Source organism: Eulemur rufifrons, chromosome 1 (assembly GCF_041146395.1).
Source record: "Eulemur rufifrons isolate Redbay chromosome 1, OSU_ERuf_1, whole genome shotgun sequence".
Taxonomy (NCBI): domain Eukaryota; kingdom Metazoa; phylum Chordata; class Mammalia; order Primates; family Lemuridae; genus Eulemur; species Eulemur rufifrons.
The window spans coordinates 8,794,765-8,818,621 of record NC_090983.1 but is presented as its reverse complement, the minus strand read 5'-3'; the positions used below and the strand labels follow the sequence as shown (position 1 = coordinate 8,818,621).

Here is a 23,857-nt window from a genome sequence, read left to right as displayed (position 1 = left end):
TTTCATTTCAGCCTCAGCCTCATCTTTCCCATTTCCCATTATTAATAATGTTGCTTTTATTTCTGATGTATAAAGTTACTACCATTCAGGATAACTTTTTTTTTTTTTTTAAGAGATGAGGTCTCACTATGTTGCCCAGCCTGAAGTGCAGTGACACTGATCATAGTTCACTGCTACTTCTGGGCTCAAATAATCCTCCTGCCTCATCCTCCCCAGTAGCTGGGATTATAGGTGTGAGCCACCATGCTTAGCGCCCCATTCCAGGGTAAATTTTCCATAGCTGAAAATCTAAGTTTTGCTCTATTTAGGCAAATTGAACCAAACATAGATATATAGAAGAACACATATTTGATGTTATAAATTTTCACCAAAATTGTATCATAATTGTTCATAGTTTGAATATGCCATGAAATAAAATAATCTTTATAATTCAGTTTAAGAAAATAACATCTTTCTAACTTTTGGAATGCCAGTGCTTTGTGAGCTTTTCAGTAATGTTAAAAGGTAAAATTACATGCAGTTTATTCTTGAGTTCTTCTCAGTAGACTGTTCAGATAACAAAATCCTTCTTCACCTAGTAAAAGATCTAATTTCGTAAACTCTCCATGACACAATATGTCTCAGCCTCACTCTGTGAAATCCCCTAATTATATATGATTTCCAGAACAGGGAGAAATTTGATCTTGTAGAATAACAATGGTCTGCAAGGGAAAGCAGAGACCACACACAATAGACAGTCATTACAAACCTATTTTCTGGACAATTACTTAGAAAGATCCAGAATGTCGCCATTTAGTATGTAGTATCTGTTATGTCGCTCTGTTCCTTCATAAGTGACTTTCTTTATTAACTGAATACATAGATGACTCTTCCCAGTTATGCTGTTGGACACATAGTTATAGCAAGAGTATGCAATTCTTAACGATTACTGATGATTAGAAAATCAGATACCAGGTCTCTGAGTGAAAAGCTGAAATAAATATCTTTGAAGAATGCGATTAGGAAAATAGGCCTGGATGAAGTATAATTATGATCGAATATTGTTAGATAGTTGATCAGAAAAAAGATACGGTCCGATCTGTTGGTATTTGGGGTTGAGTTTGTTATTGTAGATATGAAGGACTGACCAGTAAGTGAACAAGAGGGAAAGGGAGGAAGGAGGAGGGAAGGACCTGCCTCTGGGGAGCACGCTCTGTGTCTGGCTGTGTGCTGGGCACTTGGATGTGATGTTCTCTCATGTCATCCCTCCAGACTGCAGTGAGTGAGCATCACTGTCATTTCTATTTTAGATGAGGAAACTAAAGTCAAAGAGATTAACTAATTCACCCAAAGTAAATGACAGATACCACGGTTTAAACCCAGACCTGTTTTATTCCAGATTCTCTGCTCTTTGTCCTAGTAACAGGACATTTCAGCTGAGGAGCAGTGGAGGGAGTATCACAGTCTTGGGCCTAGGAGTAGGGGGAGAGTATGCGTTTTCCAAACATTCTCAAATGCTGAGGTGCCCACTGGCCCAGCTTTTGTCCAGTCCCTCCTGGAGAGGTGCCTGTGAGTTGCTGTTCCATCGGGGAATAGAACTTTACACTTTGGGTCCTTCACAAGGTGAATGACCATGCTTCATCATCCTGCCTCCAAAATTTATGTAAAAGTGGTACCAGGGGGATTAATGAGAAAGCTTAGATCTCTTAGATCTCTCTTAAAAGTAAGCTCAATCTATTTATTTTATTTATTTATTTATTTATTTATTTATTTTTTTGAGACAGGGTCTCACTTTGTCACCCAAGCTAGAGAGCAGTGGTAAGATCATTGCTCACTGCAGCCCTAAACTCCTGGGCTCAAGTGATCCTGCCTCAGCCTCCTGATAGCTGGGACTACAGGCATGCACCAACACATCAGGCTTAAGTTTTTAATTTTTATAGAGACAATGCCTCGTTATGTTGCCCAGGCTGGTCTGGAACTCCTGGCCTCAAGCGATCCTCTCTCCTCAGCCTCCCAAAGTGCTGGGTTTACGGGAGTGAGCCACCATGCCAAGCCAGAAGTGTTAAAAATATGCTAAATACAAACTTTTTAAAGAATTCTATCACTGGTTACATGATTTCCATTAGGCTACCAAATAATGACATGTATCCTATAAGGAGAATGACAGTCTACCCTTCCTGAGAGCGTATGAAGCAATGAATGGGCACTAGACTTGGCAAAGTCAGCTGCTACCTGGAAAAGAGGAGCTAGTGCAAGTTATCTAACTTATCCATGGTGGATTCTTCCTCCATACAGACACAGTCATCCACTGCTCATAGGTGGTTGTGAGAATCATGAAGCCGTGGAAGAGTAAGGGAAAGCCCAGGGATCTATCCACATCTAAACAATCTTACAAAAATGGTGAGAAGCTCCTCTGTGGCTTTTCCTGCAGGCATATTCATTAACAAAACCTTCACAGAAGAACCAAGATGTGGAAAGCAGAATTCATAGATTTTAAGGTTTTCAAAATCAACATGAAATACATAAAGATAACTTTATGTGTATATATGACTTAAAATAAGCTAGTACCTTAATAGATAACACCCAATTTACAAATATTTGGGTGACACATCTCAGTTCAAATCACTTTAAGCTGCATCTGTCATCTGTCCTGTGAAACAGTTCCATTTACTGCCATGCTGATGCTCCTTCCTCATGCATACAGAAATATTTTCCTTTCAATATTTGGATCAGTGGTGCATATACTTTTGAGCCTTTTACCAAGTGATCATTAATATTGTTCTATGTTATTATTTTCCACAAATTATTTTACTGGCTGCAGAGTATTCTCTGCATCATCTAATGTGCCATAATTATTTAACAAGTCCCAACTATTGAACTCTTGGGTTGATTCTGATTTTTCATTATCATAATTCATCTATGACAGCCATCCTTACAAAGACATGTTGTATACATCTCCAATAAATTCCTTAGAATAAATTCTTGCAAGTGGAACATCCGGGTCAAAGAGTATGGATGTCTTTAAGGTTTCTGATACGTATTGCCAAAGCAGTTTACACTCCTCTCAGTGATTTTTAGGGGCTCCAATTTTTGCTTGTCCTTACCAATATAGGGTTTTATCACTTTAGAAAAGTTTACCAATCTGAGAGAAACTAAGTATTAGAAAATACTTATTATTCTGCTTTAATAAGTGCAGTATATGGAACATAATTGAGTCTTGGGGCTAGGTTGTGATTCTGAATATTAGTTTTCCATGTGCTGCTCTGTAGAGGTGTTCTGATGTATTGTAATATGAAGGTTGTGTAAAGAAAGCTTGGTGCCTCAGAAGGAACTCTGAGTTTGCAGTGGGGAGGTTGGGATTCTGGTCCTAGCTAGCTAGGTTTCCTTAGGCAAGTGTTTTATTCTCAGTAATTTACTTTAAATACCTCAGAGGAGCCAGTAGGAAGCTTATCTGTGTGTAAGTCTGAGTTAGCTTGAATCCATGCTTTTGAGATTGGCCCTCTTGAGGCCACTGTGACAAGCACTGCAAATACTGCCTTCTAAATCAGTACCGGAGGGTTAATTAGCATAAGGAATGTTGGAAATAATTTTTGTTGATGAAATGAATGGTGTGCAAGATATGAGGCTGACAAGATTGTACAAGCATCTCTGCCTGTTTTTGAACCAGTTAAGAAGTAAGCTGGGCAGCATAGCATTTTGGAGTAGCACCCTGGGCTAGAGCTCTGTTTGTTCTGGAATCCCCCACTTAACCAAGGATTTTGTTGCTTGATCTGGCTAGAAGGGTGGCTGATTATGTCATCATAATACAGGGGCACTTAACTTACAGAATGGGAGAAAATATTCGCATGTTACACATCCGATAAAGGGCTGACAACTAGAATCTATATAGAACTCAGGAAAATCAGCAATAAAACATCAAACAACCCTATCAAAAAGTGGGCAAAGGACATGAACAGAAACTTTTCAAAAGAAGACAGACTAATGGCGAACAAACATATGAAAAAATGCTCAACATCTCTAATCATCAGGGAAATGCAAATCAAAACCACAATGAGCCCGGGCGCGGTGGCTCACGCCTGTAATCCTAGCACTCTGGGAGGCCGAGGCGGGTGGATTGCTCAAGGTCAGGAGTTCGAGACCAGCCTGAGCGAGACCCCGTCTCTACTAAAAATAGAAAGACATTATATGGACAACTAAAAATCTATATAGAAAAAATTAGCCGGGCATGGTGGCGCGTGCCTGTAGTCCCAGCTACTCGGGAGGCTGAGGCAGTAGGATCGCTTAAGCCCAGGAGTCTGAGGTTGCTGTGAGCTAAGCTGACGCCACGGCACTCACTCTAGCCTGGGCAACAAAGTGAGACTCTGTCTCAACAACAACAACAAAAAAAAAACCAACCACAATGAGATATCACTTATCTCCAGTGAGAATGGCCTTTATCAAAAAGTCCCAAAACAATAAATTTTGGCGTGGACGTGGAGAGATAGGAACACTCATACACTGCTGGTGGGACTGCAAACTAGTACAACTTCTGTGGAAAGTAATATGGAGATACCTCAAAGAGCTACAAGTAGAACTACCATTTGATCCAGCAATCCCATTATTGGGCATCTACCCAAAAGAACAAAAGACATTCTAGAAATAAGACACCTGCACTAGAATGTTTATAGCAGCACAATTCACAATTGCAAAGATGTAAAATCAACCCAAGTGCCCATCAATACATGAATGGATTAATAAAATGTGGTATATATATATCATGGAGTTCTACCCAGCCACAAAAAACAATGGTGATCTAGTACCTCTTGTATTATTCTGGATAGAGCTAGAGCCCATTCTACTAAGTGAAGTATCACAAGAATGGAAAAACAAACACCACATGTACTCACCATCAAATTGGTATCAACACATAAGTGCACATATACTAATAACATTCATTGGGTATCAAGCAAATGAGAGAGGGGAGGAGGGGATGGGTATATACACACCTAATGGGTGTGGTGCGCACTGTCTGGGGGATGGACACGCTTGAAGCTCTGACTTGGGTGGGGCAAAGGCAATATATGTAACCTAAACATTTGTACCTGCATAATATGCTGAACTAAAAAAAAAAAAATTAAATAAATAAAAGTGCAAAAAAAAAAAAAAAGAAATTAACATCCTTGAACTACCCAATCCACATAGTTTTGGCCACTTCTTCTATCCAACGATGACTTTTATATTTTGTTCATCTTGCTGTCTGTCTTCCCATTTTATTTTTCTTCCTTGTTCCACAAGTGTTGTAAGTGGCTTATCACAAGAAGCCATACAATAAAATAATGACACAATATTACTGGAAAAAAAAATAATATAGGGGCACTTATCTCAGAGGGAAACTTCCCTGGGCAGGGTGCCACAGAGTGCCAAAGTGGATGCTGAGCATCCAGGAAGAGGTTTTGGACTCTTCTGGTGCCTGCCTCATATAGTAAATGTCTTTCTTGTGGCAGAATTCAATCTGAGGTTTACTTTCATTGTAATACAACATCTGGGAGTAAGATTGTGGGGAAGGAGACAGGATCACTTCTACTCTAGCCTCTCTGAAACTTTTTGCTCACCTGCAAGATGAGTCATGGGAGATGGACTAAATAATTTCTGACTTTCCAGTTAGTCCTAAAAGTCCTAGATTAGGTGGTGCAAAGAATATGGGCATTAGAGTTAGACTTCCTGGCATCTTTATTCAATAGAGAGGAAATATTATTTCTAAAACTTAATATTAAATATTTAATAGAAAGGAAAATTGAAGTGCAGAGAGATTAAATCGTACAGGCCTGCCTTGCTTCAAAATGTATGCTCTTTCTACCCCTCACAACAGATACCCCTTCTGTTAGGGACTGAATTTTGTCCCTCCCACCCCCACATTCTTATGTTGAAGCTTTAACCCCCAATGTGACTATATTTCCCATCTTTCTCCTCCTAGCCCTCATCCAAGTGTAGAAATAATTTGGTCTGTTTCTCAAGTTAGTGGTAGTTTTGTCATCTCATTTAACTACCCAGCTCCATTACAGATTTAAAAACATATCATAAGCTAGGTACATTTCAACGGGTTTCTCATCAGGCCCAGTAGTTGACATTGCCGTGAAATCAACACAGTACTTACGTGCAATCCATAATCATGGAAATAAGGTTTGCTATCAGCAGATCCATTACCAAGAAGTGTCCTGTGTAATGACACTCTTTCATGTGTCAAACAAAGTATAATGGTGCTTTCCCTGGCCATGTACTATCACTCTCTGTGAGAAAATTACCTACTCATCTTTTCTTTCTTTTAAACTAAGCCTACAGCACCCAGTATTCCCAAGCAGTCTCCCATCCAAGTATCACCCAGGCCTGTCCTTACTTAGCTACTTTTCTTTTTTTTTTTTTTTGAGACAGAGTCTCACTATGTTGCCCAGGCCAGAGTGCTGTAACATCAGCCTAGCTCACAGCAACCTCAAAATCCTGGGCTCAAGCAATCCTGCCTCAGCCTCCCGAGTAGCTGGGACTACAGGCATGTGCCACTGATAAGGAAAACCCCCATCTATTACTTAACACAGCAGCCACCTGAGACCCCCACTCCTCAGGGAAGACCCACGTTAACATAATACTAACCTAACACCTGGCACATCAGCATAATACTAACCTATTACCTGGTACATCAGCATAACACTAAACCTATTACCTGATGCAGCAACTAACCTAACCTATTACCTGGCGGGCATTAGTCACCTGAGACCCCATCACTTGGATCACTCTGACTTAATAAAAGTGGGAAAAATTGGGTAGACGGGGCTCAGAATTTGGTGGCGAGACCCCTCTGAGCCCGCCGGCAAATAAACCTTGATTCTCCGACTCTCCGTGTGCCGCTCGGTTTGTAACACCACCATGCCCGGCTAAATTTTTCTATATATTTTTAGTTGTCCAGCTAATTTCTTTCTATTTTTACTGGAGACAGGGTCTCACTCTTGCTCAGGCTGGTCTCGAACTCCTGAGCTCAAACGATCCACCCGCTTCGGCCTCCCAGAGTGCTAGGATTACAGGTGTGAGCCACCACGCCTAGCCTTACTTAGCTTCTGAGATGAGGCACAATTGGGCATATTCAGGGTAATACAGCCACCAACTATTCACACATTTTGTCTGCCCTATAGGAAAGGAAAGAGAGCCAAGCAATTACTTTGGAATTGGCTCCCCAAATCATGGAATGTCTGTTCTCAGATATCTTCAAGAAACAGGTAACCATTTGGCTCTGGGTCATTTTAACATCAATTGACCTCATAGGTTTTTTGGGTTTTATTTTGAGATAGTAGTCTCCCTGTGTTTCCCAGGCTGGTCTCACACTCCTGGGCTCAAGCAGTCCTTCTGCCTCAGCCTCCTGAGTGGCTGAGACTACAGGCTTGAGCCACCATGCCAGCAGCCTGATAGATTTTTAAGATTCCTTTCAGCACTATGGTTTTGTGACTCTAATCTCTAAGGAAAACTTTCTTTGATGCCCAGAGCTTGCTTCTAATTTGATGTGATGCCAGATTGCAAAGTTATAGCTGATGTTGGATACATAGCCTATGTGCATATCACAGTGATTTTTCAGAACCCCAAACTTAACATAGCTGTTGGTATTGAAATCAGTTTGAATTCATATAACCCTCTATTCAATATAGGTCATCTTTAGATGGTGGAAGATCTCTCTGAGGAGTGAGTATCGATCAACAAAACCTGGAGAAATAAAAGAAACTCATGAAGACTTCCTAGAGAATTCACATCTTCAAGGTAAGGAAGGGAACATTTTTCATACTTATTGTTGTTAAGTTCTCTTTAATTAGTGATAGATTTTGTCAGAGAAGTTTCAAATATATCATCATCTGAAATATTGATATGTAATTATGTACTTGGATATAGAATATTAGATTCTTAAAAAACAGAAAATTATTAACATATCCTAAAATTTCTTTTTTAAAAAATCAAGTGTTAGGCCAGGTGTAGTGGCTCACGCCTATAATTCTAGCATTCTGGGAGACTGAAGTGGGAGGATCCCTCAAGCTCAGGAGTTCAAGACCAGCCCTCAGCAAGAATGAGACCCCATCTCTACTAAAAATAGAAAAATTAGCCGGGCATGGTGGCGCATGCCTATAGTCCCAGCTACTCGGGAGGCTGAGGCAGTAGGATTGGTTGAGCCCAGGAGTTTAAGGTTGCTGTGAGCTAGGCTGACGCCAGGGCACTCTACTCAGAGAAACAGAGTGAGACTCATTCTCAAAAAAAAAAAAAAAAAAAATCAAGTGTTAAAGATTCCAGGTTAACATGTGGATTCCATTAATGAAGCCAAGCAAATATAATTTTTTGCTATAATATTCATCAATTGGGCAGTGCCAAACCACAAGTGGTTTGTGCTCCACTGAGGGGCACTGGAGGGGGAAACTTTTATAAGGTATTTTAGGAAGCAAGACAAAGAAAATATTTGATTGGTTAAAGTGGAAAGTGCCTAGGTAGAGGTTAGCTGGAGGTTTCTGACTGGTAAAGTCTCTAGTTGGAAGTTAGTTGGCAGTTTCTGATTGGGTAAGCCTAAGTTTCATTTGCCTAAGCTACCGCCATCCATCCATTCTGAGTTGAGGCTGGGTTTGCTTACATAGGAAGTCAGGGCACTGAAGAATTAGCCCAATGGCTTACCAATTATTTAACACTTCTCAATATGAAAATTTTAAACATAAAAAGTAGACAGAATGATTTTTAATAAACTCCTATGTACTTAAAGGAAATTAGAAATATTTTACCCCAAAATGTATTTCTTTGACACATTTTGAGAAGGCTGCCCTAGAGTCTCACAGAAGTAACGCTGCAAAGCTGTCTCTTGGGGGGCGGGGGTGGAATTTGCTTCGGTAGAGAAGCTGCCAGGTCTTTCCTACACCAATCTAGAAAAGATTAACTGAGAGCCTGACACCTTTAAAGGTCTGAAAAGAAACATTTACCGTCTATTCTGTCTGAGGGTTGCTGCCTTAAGCTTTCATTTACATAACAAGGCCACCTTTGCTAGCTGTCAGCGTCTTCCTTTTTCCTTCCCTAAAACCGGTTTTATTGCTTCCATTCTTTACATGCCTCTGTACCTCACTGAAAAGTTGAATCCATCCTGAGGGTTCCCCTGTACACATGTTAAATAAATTTGTGTCTTTTTCTGCCTATTAATCAATCTGCCTCATGTCAGTGATTTTTCAACGAACCTTAGGCGGGCAGGAGTCTCTGCTCCCTACAGACTCATCATTCATCTTCAACAATACTCAAAACGTGGCCAAAACCTGCACATGAACTCACTGTTTCCACTGTATTATTTTGAAGCAAATCCCAGTTATGTCATTTCATCTTAAACTACTTGAGTATATGTCTCTGAAGGGACTCTCTACAACTAAGCTCTTTAATAATTATTCCTTAATAATAAAAATTTAAAACTAGAAGACACCTTACAGATTCTTACTAGTCATAGTTAACAATGTTATCTATATTAATATCAAGTACTTTCACATACATGATCTCATTTTATTGTTACAATATCCTTGTGAAATAAATATTACCCCTGTTTTACGAATGGATTCAGAACAGATGTAATCTTCCAGGATTTTACAGCTAAGTATTGACATTGCCAGGACTAAGCATTGAAACTTAAAAATTTAAGTATATTTATCTTATTTAGAAGGCAAACTCTGAGAGGATCTTTGATAACCAACATTCTTTTTTTGGTTTTTTGTGGGGTGTTTTTTTTTTTGTTTTTTTTTTTTTTGAGATAGGGTCTCACTCTATCACCCAGGATGGAGTGCAGTGGTGAGACCATAGCTCACTGTAGCCTCAAACTCCTAAGCTCAAGTGATCCTCCCACCTCAGCCTCCTAAATAGCTGGGACTATAGGTCCACACCACTATCCCCAGCTAATTTTTCTATTTTTTGTAGAGACGGAGTCTCACTCTTGCTCAGGCTGGCCTCAAGAGTTCCTCCTGCTGGCCAGGCATGGTGACTCATGTCTGTAATCCTAGCACTCTGGGAGGCCGAGGCAGGAGGATCGCTCGAGGTCAGGAGTTTGAGACCAACCTGAGCAAGAACGAGACCCCGTATCTACTAAAAATAGAAAGAAATTAGCTGGACAACATAAATATATAGAAAAAATTAGCCGGGCATGGTGGTGCATGCCTGTAGTAGTCCCACCTACTCGGGAGGCTGAGTCAGGAGGATTGCTTGAGCCCGGGAGTTTGAGGTTGCTGTGAGCTAGGCTGACACCATGGCACTCTAGCCCAGGCAACAGAGTGAGACTCTGTTTCAAAAAAAAAAAAAAAAAAATTCTCCTGCCTTAGCCTCCCACAGTGTGGGATTACAGACATGAGCCACCATGCCCGGCCCGATAATCAACACTCTTAAACAAACAGTCTGTTACTTAACATTATATAGTAAGTGATTTTTTTTTTTTTAAGAGAGAGAAGGCTTTGGTTTTTTTGCTTCCTTAAATAGTTAAAGTCTGGATTGATTGCCTTGTAAGAACATACCATAATGGAGCAATATTATTAACTCCTTTACAGCAAGTATTTGTAAACTTCATTATTGGCTTAATAAGAACCATGTTGGAGAAAGATTGTTCACTTTTGATGAAATATAAATCAGTCCAGTCATGCCTCCTTTAATTGTGGAACAGACATGTTCCTACACAGATAGCTATAAACTTCTATAAAACACATTTCATTTTCATGTTAGGATCCATTTATTTTCTAACCAATGTAGTACCTACCCCAGAGCTATATGTCTAGCGAGTGCTGCATGTTCACTGACTGATTATGTGATTTTCTGATTGACATCCACAAAAACCTGGAGATGGGGATTTGGGCCAGAGAGATTGGAGGCCAAGGCCAGCCTCTGCCTTCTGAGCACTGGCTTACCTGTTCCAGGTGCCTCCAACGCTCCTGCTCTGGTAAGATGGGGGGTGGGGGTCCACGTTAGCGTCAAGATAACCACATAACCACTTGCAGGTTTCCTGACCCTGGAAGAGAACAGGCAATAAAGCGGGCATGTCGTGAGTCTGAGTGCCGGCCTGCCTCCCTGCTGCTCCCTCCTGCCCCACAGCATGACAGCAGGAGAGTTGAGGGATTAAGTTAAGGAGTGTACCCAACCAGGCTTTTTAATCTTTTATTTATTTATTTATTTATTTTTTTGGTATCTTGAAAGAAATGGAACCAACCAGTCTTTTTAAAAGTCAGTTTTAAGAGCTGTAGTCTCAGGACTGCCTAGTGGCTTCCCCCCAGGAGCGGCACTGTGATACCAAATTAAATCAGCCTGGCAAGTTCAAAGGCTCCTGTGTCTCAGAGGGGAAAAGTCTAAACAGCTGTTGTTAGTCTCTGTCCTCCCTCTTAGAGAATCCTTCAGAAAGTCCTCTCTCACCAGAGCGAGGGAGGAAGACTCGGTGGCACAGAGTGGGGCTCAGGGATCAGCTGGCCAGGGTTCGAATCTCTGTGCTGCCACTGGCCACCTGTGTGACCACGGTTGGTTGCTCATGGCCTCCGTGAGTCCATTTCCTCATCCTCATCTGGGGTTGATGTTACTCTGTGTGGTCCTGGTGAGCATTCAGTGACCCGATACATGAATGGAATTTAGAACTCTGCCTGATATGGAAGTGGCTCTTAATCATTGTTTGCTAAGTATATGACATTTGACTGGATTTATTTTTTCCCATCTCCTCTTTGTCATATTCCTAAGATCTCCCAGAAGGTTTTCTCATGCAAAGGCCCTCTCCAGCTGGTATCCCATACCCTGACAACAGTCTGTAGAAATCCAGGTCACCTGGTGGCAGTCCTGGCAGAGGATGGGCCCATGTCACTCTTGATGCCTTGGCCTCTCAGTAGCATTTAGCTCAGGGGGGATATTTTCTCCCATGGCTTCCAGAGGGCACCTTGCTCTTGGCTTTTTTTCTGCTTCACTGGCTCCTTCTTAGTCTCCTTTGCTGTCTCCTCCTCATCCCTCCAAATTGAAATGTTGGGACCCAGGGTTTAGCTCTTGTGCCTCTTCTTTCCTGTCTATACTTATGAGGGCAGTATGGAAAGTATCCAGCCATGTAATATGAAACATAGTATTAACAATGGCTGGATACTTTCCGGACAGCCCTCATATGTCCTGGGAGATCAGATCCAGTCTCTGGCTTTAAATGTACCCCATAAATGGGCAAGTCTCAAACTGGTATCTAATGTGAACTTGCCCCTAAACTCCACACTCAGATATTTATCTGACATGTCCATTTGAGTATCTAATAGACTTTCAGCATGTGCAAAAATAGCTCCCAATCTTGTGCCTCCTCCCCAAGAAAAAGGGCAAAATTCTGAAGTTGTCCTTTATTTCTTTCTCTCACATGCTAGATCCAACCATTCAACAAAACCAGACTCTAAACTTTGGTAGGCAGTCTCCATGATGACTCCCAATGGGGCCCACCTCCTAGTGTTCACACTCTTGTGCATTGCCCTCCCACATTGTACCGAGACACCTCGGTCAGTCTGTGTGACCAATAGAATTCAGCAGAAGTGATGGTATACCACTTTTGAGACTAGGTTATAAAAGACACTGCAACCTCTGTCTTGGCTCCTCTCTGCCTCTCTCTCCCTGTCTGTCTGTCTGTCTCTCTCTCTCTCTCTCTCTCTCATCACATGTTTTGGGGGAAGCCAGATGCCACAGCTTGAGGACACTCAAGCATCCCTGTGGAGAGGCCCATGTGGCAAGGAACTGAGGGCTTCAGCCAGCAGCCATGTGCATGAGTTTTATTGGAAGCCTATCCTCCAGCTGCATTTAAGGCCCAGCTGCTACAGTCCCAGCCAATGTCTTGACTCCTCAGGAGAGACCCTGAGCCAGCACCACCCAGCTAAGCCACTCCCAGATTCCTGAACCTCAGAAATGGTAAAATAATAAGGGTTTGTGGCTTAAGCCAGTAAATTTTGGGATAACTTATTATACAGCAATGGGTAACTAACAGTAACCTCTCTCCCAGATTGTTGAAGTAGCCCCCTCACTGGTTTTACTCTTTCACCCTTGCCCCACTATACTTTGTTCTCAGCACAGCAGCCAGAATCAGCCTTCCAAAACGTATATCAGGTCATGTTCTCCCTCTGCTCCAACACCTCCAGTGGCTTCCTGGCTCATGTAGAGTGCAAGTCCAAGCCTTGCAGTGATCTTCAGCCACTTTCCCCTCTTGCCTCCTCTATTTCCTCCAGGCACTCTGGCCTTCCTGCAGTTTCTTGCACAAACCAAGCACACTTGTGCAAGAAACAGCATAAATTTCCACCTGAGGGCCTTTGCACTCACTGTGCCCACTGTTCAGAATATATTTTCCCAGGATGTCACCATGGTTTGCTCTTCATTCAGGTCTCTGCTGAAACTGCCTTACTAGAGAGTGCTTCCCTGACCACTAGATAGCAAATAACAACCTCCTCCCTCACCCTGGAATACCATATCTTCCAGAACATTCATCACCTTATGATATACCATATATTTACTTATTTATTTGTTTATTGTTGTCTCCATCACTAGAATGTACACTCCATTATGGTAGGGATTTTGCCTTGCTTAGTGATGGATCTTCAGTACCCATCTGGAACAACGCCTGGTACATATGCCTCAATAAATACGATGTATGATTTATTTGAGAGGACTCTTAGAGAATAGGACAAAGGTGAACTCTCACTATGTTGCCCAGGCTAGTCTCAAACTCCTGGCTTCAAGTGATCTTCCTGCATCAGCCTCACAAAGTGCTGGGATTACAGGTGCGAGGCACCATGCCAGTTTAAAATATTTTCTAATTTCCATTTTCTTTGTCTTCTAAGAGCAGTTTCTGAAAGGGCTCCATAGTGGTGCTTTCAGAGTCAGAAGGGAAAAAATGAGAAACCAAGAAAGCCCCCACTTTTGGGACCACTGGAATTCACAAGCAGACCTCACCATCGCCCTGTTTTCCTCTCTCTTAAAAGGAGGTAGCCCTTCCAAGACTTTAAAAAATTACACTGGTCATATGGGTTTATTGTAGAAAGATCAGAAAATACAGATAAACAAAAGGAAGAAAACAAAAGTCATCAGATTTGACCACTGTTTAAATTTAAACATCTATCTTTCCAAGCATGTTTCCATTTCTTGTTTATTCAGAGAGCTGGAGGGGAAAATCCTGTTTTTTTCCTATATCGAAAATGGTGAGGTAGATCATTATATTATAACAGCTGATTCTTTATGAACTATTTCCTAATTTGGAAATAAGTGAAAGGTATGAAAAAGAGTAGGTACAAGTTAAAATAATTTTTATGAAATAGTCATCTGTTTTTCTCCTTGCCTCTCTTTGTTTTTTCTATTGTGTGAAGATAGGGAGGAAAGAAGGTAAAGAGGAAGGAAGGAAGTTTAGTAGAGAACAACATGTAGAGGTAAGAGAATGAAAATCAACTAAAATTAGGAGACGGTATGTTTCAGCCCAGTGGAGAGTGGAGAGGGAAGAAAAACCACACAGACCTGCATCTTTTTTGTCCATGTAGCTGCCCAGTCAGGGGGGCTGTGAGGATCACGCAGAGACTAATTAAGTCAATGGTATAGGCTGGAGTTTGGTGCTGATGCGATCAAGGGGTGCAGAAACCACTGTGCTAAATAGCGAGTGTCAGTAAAAGATTCTCATCTCAGAGCAGGGACAGCAGTTGAAAACAAATGCCTCAAACATGCGTGCCCAAAGTCAGCTTGGGGGAAGTAGGCATGACTTAATGTTAAATGATAATTTAACATCACTCTCAGGGGAAAAAGTGTCTCAAAGCTTATGTCCCCCTGATTATTATTATTATAATTTTTATGTGACTGCACATGATAACCATGTTGGTTTGTTGGTTTCTTTGAATTACAGTTCAAATTGCCGTAATATTTGGTGCAAGAATAGTAGACTATGTCTTCAATTTGTGTGAAGGTAAATTTGACTTCCTTGAACGGCTCTCAGACAATTTACTCCTGAGAATCATATCTCATCTGGATCTTGAAGATATTGCCAGGCTTTCTCAAACATCACGCAGATTTGCAAAGGTAACAGTTGATGGTATTGTGTCTGTATAGAATTCTCCATGCACTTTTTCAATTTTTTAAAATATAGCAATGGTTTATTATTTGCATTTATTTCAATAATCATTTGTTGAGTACTTTGTGATGGACACTATCCTAGGCACACAAGCAGCAAAGATGAAAAGACATTTTTTCTGTCCTCAAGGAACTTACAGTCTAATAGTAGTAGAGATCCATACAGATACAAATACTATAGTGTGATCTGTTCAACAAGGGATGTGTGCAAGGGACAAAGACAATGCAAAGGGATTTCCTCTGCCTGGCTTCACAGAAGTGGGTTACTTTATCTGGGTTTTGAGGGGAAAATAGGAGTTTGACTGGTGGTCTAGGTCAAGGGGCATTCCACGTTTTGAGAACCGGCTCAGGCAGAGGCATGGTGGTATAAGAGAATAAGGCAAGTGGTAACTACTCCACATCCATTTCCATCTCTTCCAATATGTGTGGTTTTGGTGGGCTGCCCATTGCAGTGCCCTGCTCTCCCCCTTCCCCCAAGCTGAGCAGATGAGCTCTCTCACTACTTTCGATCCTCAGCGGAATGACACGAAAACGGAAAATACATTGCTGATTCCAGCTGGTGTCAAGGCCTTGATGTGACCTTTCTTAGTTCCACTTTCTGGATCCTGGAAAGTGCCTTGGTTCCTGCCCCTTCAGCCGTTCCTTCAATTGTAGAGCCCCCACCCCGACTCCACAATCACACACACGTACTAATTTTCCATTAAATACCTTTTGAGCTTAAGTTAATCAGAGTTGGCATCTGTTGCTTGCAATTGAAGAACCCTGATGAGTACAGTTCTTTAGCTGTAATGTACTGGGGCAATGTCCATTCATGAAAGAACACACACAACATTTTCCAAGATGATTCGAATCATAATCTTATTACCTAAAAAGCCAGCAGTTTTTCACAATAATGCAATAAAAATTTTTTATTTTTAAAATTGATTTTAAGTAATATCTGTATTATAGTGTTTAATATTATCCCTTTTGAGTATAGAAATATATATATATATATATATATACACACACACATAAAATTTTTGTTACCTGACTTTTTTCTCCCTGAAAATGGAGGGCCAAAAACAAGTACTATTGTATATTTTTTTTGCCATTAAAGTTGAGATTTTGTATTTGCTGCTGCTAAGAATCTTGAGTATTCATATTTTAAATGAAAAGAGAACCTCATGTAGATAAAATCTACTAGTGAGGATCTATTCAAAGCTTCCTGCAGGGCCTGGGTTTGCTGTCAGAGTAAATGGAAGGATTTGGCAGGAACAACAGCTCCTGCAGCGGCCTGTGGTATTTATTCCTTACATCGAGCAACCGTCTTCTCTCCAAATTTTTCTCACTTCCACTCTCTATTACTCTCTCTCTCAATGTCCTGCTATTATTTTAGTGCAGTCTTGAAAATATCCTCCATAATTTACCCGGTGCTCTGAAGTTCGGCTTTTCTAGGTTGCTGATTTCAGCCCTCAGCCTCCTTGCAGAGCAGAATTATTAGAAGTTGGAACACAGCTCGGGGCTGCTGCTTTTTCTTTCCGTGCAACATTAACCACTTATTTCCACTGTCAATCTAAGTTTCATCTGTGTTCTATTTACCTATTGTGTCCCTTAATTTGTAAATTATTTTCACTTAACTATTTTTTTAATGAAGAAAAGGCTTCCATTTCCAATTCCTGAGGATAAGTTTGTTACCACATGGTTTGTGTCCCTGTCCAAATCTTTCCTCTCTCGCAGGGAAGGCCATGTCCCTCTCCTGCCACCTGGCTCTAATTTATCTCCTTTCTCTTCTGTTTGTTGTTGTTATTTTTAAAAAACTTTTTATTTGTAAATAATTTTAGATTTATAAAAGTGTTGCAAAGATAATATAGACAGTTTGTGTGTGTGTGTGTGTGTGTGTGTGTGTGTGTCTCTCCTTCACCCATCTCCCCCAATGTTGACATCTTCCATAACCAGGATACATTAATCAAAACTAAGTAATTAATATTACTACAATGTTGTTAACTAAAATACAGATGTTATTTGGATTTCATTAGTTTTTGCACTAATGTCCTTTTGCTGTGTCAGAGTCCCGTCTAGCTTACTATGTTGCATTTAGTTCTGATTTTTAAATCTTTTTCTCTATTGTTTTTCCCCCTCTGCACATTAATTTTTCTCAAATCAATTTCATCCATCAAAAAAACAAAAACTCTTTATTCTTATCCGATTGCTTTTCTTCTCTAAAAGTGGTTTACATAGTAGTTCACGCTCAGCAAACTGGCATTCATCAATCAGTTTGTGACTTTTTATGTAATCTATGATGAGATGAGAAAATCAAGGATGGTATAGAGTTTTTCATAAAGCTAAACTTATTTCATTTAATTGACTATCCTTTAGTGGATGGTAGGGCCTTCCTATTTTGGGGAGGATTAAAATGTCCCCTCCTTTATGAAATGGTGGTTATTACAACACATGATCATTTTTTAAAGTTGTCCTTACTTGGAAAAATTTAAAAGTCAGCAAACTTATTTCAGTTCTTATTTTCATTTTGTTTCATTTTGATTTTTTAAAAATTCACTAGTCTGTGACACCCAAAACTCTGGGTGGCATTGGTCTACTGTCAGCCTAAGCCTTCTCTCCCATTTTCCCGTGGGTCCATGCTGCAAAATTATCCCAGGCCACGCTCACAGTAACATTGTCATTGTCACACCAAAAGGTCCTGTTTCAGGCCTTCTGCTTCTTGACTCATCTTTGCTCCCAGGTCTCTCTGAGGGATTTTCTCCTGGCTGCTCCTTCATTGCTGCATTGGCTGCTTGTCCACATGAGCTCGGGGTGGCCTTTCTGCAGTGCACACTGGCCATGCCACTGTCCAGCTCGGAGGCTCTGGCCCGGCCTTCTGCTCCAGCCAGGTAAACTCCGTGCAGCTCTCTGTGTGCTGGGCCCTCTTGTGCCTCTTTGCCTTTGCTTAGCCTGCTGTCTTTTCTAAAAATGCCCCGCTGCTGATCTACCACTCCAACCTCCCAAATGCCCCTTGTTTGGCTGTCATGCTAGCATGCCCCGTCTCCCTTCACTTGTCTCCCGACCAAGCTCAAGGGCAAGGATTATGCCACTTAAGTTCGCATGCCCCCCTTAACAAAGTGCTAGCCCAGATTTACTTCCCAGGGAATGATGGCTGCTTGCTTCAATAAAGAAGGGGTTGTATTAATTTTGTGTATCTTTTTGAAAAAGAAAATTTATTTGTGTTACAATGCTCAGATTGAAAGTGTTTAAAAATTATATGTCCTTGTACATAAAAAGTCATTGTCCCTTCCACTGCTGACCCTCATGCCTCTAATTTTCATCTCTAGTGGCATATTATCAAAGTTCTATATGTCCATTCAGAGATATTCTACGTACATATAAGCATATGTGTGTGGGATATGTGAGTACATATACACATACACACTCCCGTTAAAAAAGCATATGGTAGCACATTATATATTGTTTGTGATCTGTGTTTTTCCTACTGCACAACATATTTTCAAAATTTTTTAAAAATATCAGTACATATAAATCTTCAATTTAAAAAAGTATCATTGGATATCATTGTGTGGACAGATCATTACTTATTTAACCAGATCCATATTGATAGACATTAGGTTGTTTTCTCTCTGCTATTTATAAATAAGGCTCCATACTTTGTATACAATATGCATGTTTACCTATAGAAAAAAAAAATTGCAATAAGTTAACTATTTAAAATAACCAATTAGGCCAGGCACAATGGCCCATGCCTGTAATCCCAGCACTTTGAGAAGCTGAGGTGGGAAGATCACTTGAGGCCAGGAGTTCAAGACCAGCCTGGACAACATAGTGAAATCTCTCCTCTACAAAAATAAAAAAATTAGTTAGGCATGGTGGTGCACACCTATAGTCCTAGCTACTTGGGAGGCTGAGACAGGAGGATCACTTGAGCCCAGGAGTTTGGGGCTGCAGTGAGCTATAATCATGCCACTGCACTCCAACCTGGGCAACAGAGCAAGGCTGTGTCTCAAAAACAAAAAACAAAACAAAACAATAAATAAATAAATAAATATATTGAATTATGCAAGATATAGGTAGTATGCAGGGACAGTAATGTATGCCTCCATGAGTCTGGATAAAAAGGAAGTAAGTGTGTACTCTGGGGAAATAGGCCATAAAAACATTTACTGAGCATTTACTATATGTCTGGCATTCCACTCAGCACTCTATATTATTTCACTTAGTTATCACAGAAATCTTAAGATGTAGATACTACTACTATTTTATTAATAAGAAAGCTAAGAATCAGCAAGATGAACTATCTGCCCAAGGTCGTATAGCCAGCGAGGGGCAGAACTGAGGTTCCCTCAGGTGCCTGCCTGCTGGACCAGGTGACAGACTGTACACTTAAGGGCTGTGTGCAGTCAGGGAGTAATCACTGCGCTCGTGCTGGGGGCTAGACACAGTGTTAGGTGCTGGAGACCTGAAGGTGAACAGATACATATGGTTTTAACTATTCGTAGATAAGCCCTAGAATTCCTTTCAACTTCTGACGGTTTATGTGTGTTAGATTATACACCACCACTAGGGGGAGCTAAATCCCTGCTTAGTTGTGCTTTGTATCCACATAGCTAGAACCATAGGATGGGTACCTTGCGTTTTGCAACCTGGCAACCACTAAGCAAAAGAGCCCCAGGTCTGGGAGTCATAGATGAGGGTAGTCTGTAGACCAATTTATAATATAAAACAAAACTAAATATTTTCAGCATAAAATATGATGACTCGTAAGTGGAAATCTTAGCTCCTGAGAATTCTTTCCTTTCTCCCAAAACCTTGTAGTTTTCCACCATGATCTCCATTATACAATACACACTGATATCCTAAAATGTACTGTGCTAGTAACAGGATAGTAAGCTACATCAATGCTAGAATTCGGATCTTTTAAAGGCTGTTCAGACGACCTGTTTTTTGATATTAAGACCTTTTTTTTTTTTTTTTTGAGACAGAGTCTCACTTTGTTGCCCAGGCTAGAGTGAGTGCCGTGGCGTCAGCCTAGCTCACAGCAACCTCAAACTCCTGGGCTCAAGCGATCCTCCTGCCTCAGCCTCCCGAGTATCTGGGACTACAGGCATGCGCCACTATGCCCGGCTAATTTTTCTATATATATATTTTTAGTTGTCCATATAATTTTTTTCTATTTTTGGTAGAGACGGGGTCTCGCTCTTGCTCAGGCTTGCCTCGAACTCCTGACCTTGAGTGATCCGCCCGCCTCGGCCTCCCAGAGTGCTAGGATTACAGGCGTGAGCCACCGTGCCCGGCCGATATTAAGACATTTTCTAAGAGTTTTCCTTTGTTGTTTATATTTAGAATGTGTTGTGATCTGAGGAGAGAAACTAAACCTTGAAGGACTGTTGAAGGTGGGATAAGATAATGAATGACCTGCCTAACATCAAAATGTTTTAGGGGCTGTAGATATCATATGATTCATTGTTGCTGTTGAACAGTAACCTTCATTATGGGAATATAATAGCTATTGCTTTGACGTTTATGCAGAAAGGATCTTAAGCAGTTATGCTTTGTTATACTATTCATTTCTATTTGTAATTCATTCTTTTCCCTTATTAGAGTACTTTTATGCTTTAAATTATTTTTTGTTATTTATTTATTTTTTAATAATCAGGGTCTGGCTGTGTTGCCCAGGCTGGTCTTGAACTCCTGGTCTCAAGTGATCCTCTCCCATCAGTCTCCCAGTAGCTGGGACTACAGGTGCACCACTGCGCCCGCCTAGAGTACTTTTACAAGAGCATGAAGTACAAAAGTAAAGAGTGCTGGCTGCTTTCTGTTCAAAAGTGAATGTTGTAATGAAGTAGAGATGACACTTATATGTTCCTTCCTCCTCAGGAGGAAGTCAGGATGCTTGGAGCAAAGCATGGCAGTGGCAGGGCCAGGCCAGGGTCAGTCTTAGTGCAAGCTCAGCTGTTTGGGATTGGGGGTAGGGGGATAGTGGGAGGCTGAGTGTGGGCCAGGTAGGCTGCAGTGATGGTCAATCTAGGGACACAGCAATCAGGGCAACTCAGCTCACCTTCAGATGGCTGGTGAATGCTGGGCAGGGGTGTCTAATGCCTGGTGCTCAGGTGGGGTGGCAGCTCGGGAAGCACAGGCAGAGATGGTGGTGGCAGAGCAGGACTGTGTCCATGGCAGAAACAGGCCCAGAGCTCAGCTCCTTTGAACGTGTGTGTGTGTTGTGGGGTGGGGTTTGGTAACAGTTCAGGCCTCCATCCCAAAGACAAGGGAGGTTTCCCCATAGGGGCATTCAGGGACTTGCCACCCAGCATGGTCTCTGAAATGCTCAGTGCTTTGACCCTTAGATGTGGCGCTGTCCATCCCATACCCATACCCACAGGCTTGGATGAGTAAAGGCTCTTGCTGTCCTTGCCTCCCGCTGCTGTCAGCAGAACGTCTGACAGCACTATGCCCTAAGACAGCGTGGGTGGGCCTAGTTCTCTTCAGTTTAGTTTCTGTGATCTGGGGCTAGAACATTCCAGAACTCTCTTTGAAAGGATGGTCAGAATTGTAATTGATACAAGATTTTTTTTTCATTCATCTTACATTTGGGCTTTTTTGTTTCTTTCCATCATCAACACAGAGCATATTGTAATTCTTTAATTGTGAATCTGTCTTCTTCAATATTCTGCTGGTATTCCCCATGCCCGGCAAATACAGGTTCTGCAGAAATGTCTGCATACATGGAGAGAGGATGGATAGATGATTTGGTACTTCAGATCTTTAAATTCATCTAAATGACTAATTGGAAAAGAGAAAGTACATTTCCTCTGGCCTTAAACTCTGTGAACATGAATTAATCAGTCACATTATTCATTGTCCACAAATATATGTTCCTTGATATTTGGATTTGGATTGGACTTCTGATTTTTCCATCCTGTGAATTGAGGGTCTTTCCTGGCCTCGCAAGACTCCCAATCACAGCAGCTGAACTGTGCATCCTGTAGTTTACTGCCTACAGGGCCTTTCTTTATACTCTTCTGAGAAATGGGTAAGGTGGCATGCTCTTCTGTCTCTTTCCTGCTTGTTAGTTACGTATGTCCGAGGTACTTTACATATGTCATCCCTAATCCTCACAGCACAAACAGTTTATTATCATTTCCCTGTGATCATAATAACTGTTATTTATTGAATATCTACTATGTGCTAAGCACTGAACATACATAATCCAATGTAATCCTCACAACAGCCTTGTGAGGTGGGTAGAGAGTGTCTTGTCCTGATTTTATAGAGGAGGAAATGGAGGCTTAGTACACAGACAGTGGGCAGTGGGGCCACGCACTGAGCCTGGGCTATCTAGTCCATGGCTGATGTTCTTACATCACTTTATTTTGCACCTCAGCTGACCAAACACAAGATCAGATGTGGAGACAGCCTCAGAGAAATTAAGTAGCATCTCCAGGATTACATAACCATTAAGTGGCAAGGACAGGATTTCAATCAAGTATGTTTGCCGGTTCACTTGTCTACTTTGGTATCTGAAGAATATAAAAAAAAAGTTCTGTCTCTTATAAGGAGTTAAGTATGGGAATGTGTTTTTTCCCTCAGTAGACAGGAACTACAGCAGGTGGGTATCATGATGACAGGCCATTGCTTTAAAAGTATTGTCTTCTCTGGCCACATGGAAGCATCCATGAGCAGCAAGGCAGGAATGGGGTCCTGACCCCCTCAAGACAGAGGTCAGATTTTTTGGTTTAGGGTATTTCAAAGTCTTCATTATCCTTACTGTTATGTTACCTCAAATATTGTGCTCTAAGGCTGATATATTTGCATGTAATTGTGATCACTTAGATTTCTTTTTCATGTATCTTTTAAATATTTGTCTGTGAGTCATTTCCAATGACCAAGTTTACAACCATAGATTAAAACTAACAGAAAGGGTAATGTCAGAGATAGCTTGAAGCTATACTAGTTTATAATATAAAGGTGATTCCGTTTTGAATGAGTTTCAATATAAGAAGGACTCATTCATTATCTTGTGAAAGACCCAAAGTTTTTAGTTATTCTTAAATTGCAATTAGATACTATATATCAAATATATAAGAAAAATTCGAAAGCTTTCCACAATAACTATGTCAGCATAGACTAAGTTATAGATTGTGATTTGGGATTACAAACAGTCCTAAAACTCCAGTGGCTTCACACAATAATAGCTATTTTTTCAATCACAATTGATACCCTTTGCAGGTTGGTGGGTGGCTCTGCTGCGCTTCACTAAGTCTCTCAGGGGCTCAGGCTACTAAAGACTCCACCATCTTATAACTGTACTGTCTGAAAGAGACAGCTTGAGGTTTATGCACCATTTTCAAGTTCATCAAGTGACTTTGATGCACCACTCCTACCTGCAGTTGTTTGGCCAGAACTAAGTACATAGCCCCACCTATCTGCAAGGGGCAGGGAAATGTGGGAGAACAGATGGAATATTCGATGAGCGCTACTTTCTCTGCCACAAGATGTGTACCCTCCAAGATGTCTATCGTACACCCTCTTCTCTCTCCTAAAGTCTCTGACATCCTCTTTTTACTTTACTTTTCTTTCTTTCTTTCTTTTTTTTTTTTTTTTTTTTGAGACTGGGTCTCACTCTGTGACCCAGTGCAGGGACAGGCTGAAGTGCAGGGACACCATCACAGCTCACCGTAGCCACAGACTCCTGGGTTCAAGTGATCCTCCTGGCTCAGCCTTGTGAGTAGCTGGGACTACAGGCATAAGCCACCATGACGGCTAATTTAAAAAAAAAAAAAAAAAAATT

At 41.1% G+C, this 23,857-nt stretch overlaps 1 protein-coding gene across 1 annotated transcript in view; it reads left to right on the top strand.

The window, feature by feature from the left end:
- Positions 1–23,857, top strand: part of FBXO36 (F-box protein 36) — a 72,378-nt gene that overhangs the window by 44,894 nt on the left and 3,627 nt on the right. Inside the window, exons 2-3 of the mRNA XM_069466376.1 lie at positions 7,647–7,755; positions 14,861–15,033. Of these exons, the coding sequence (XP_069322477.1) occupies positions 7,647–7,755; positions 14,861–15,033 (282 nt within the window). The remainder of the gene's footprint in view (positions 1–7,646; positions 7,756–14,860; positions 15,034–23,857) is intronic.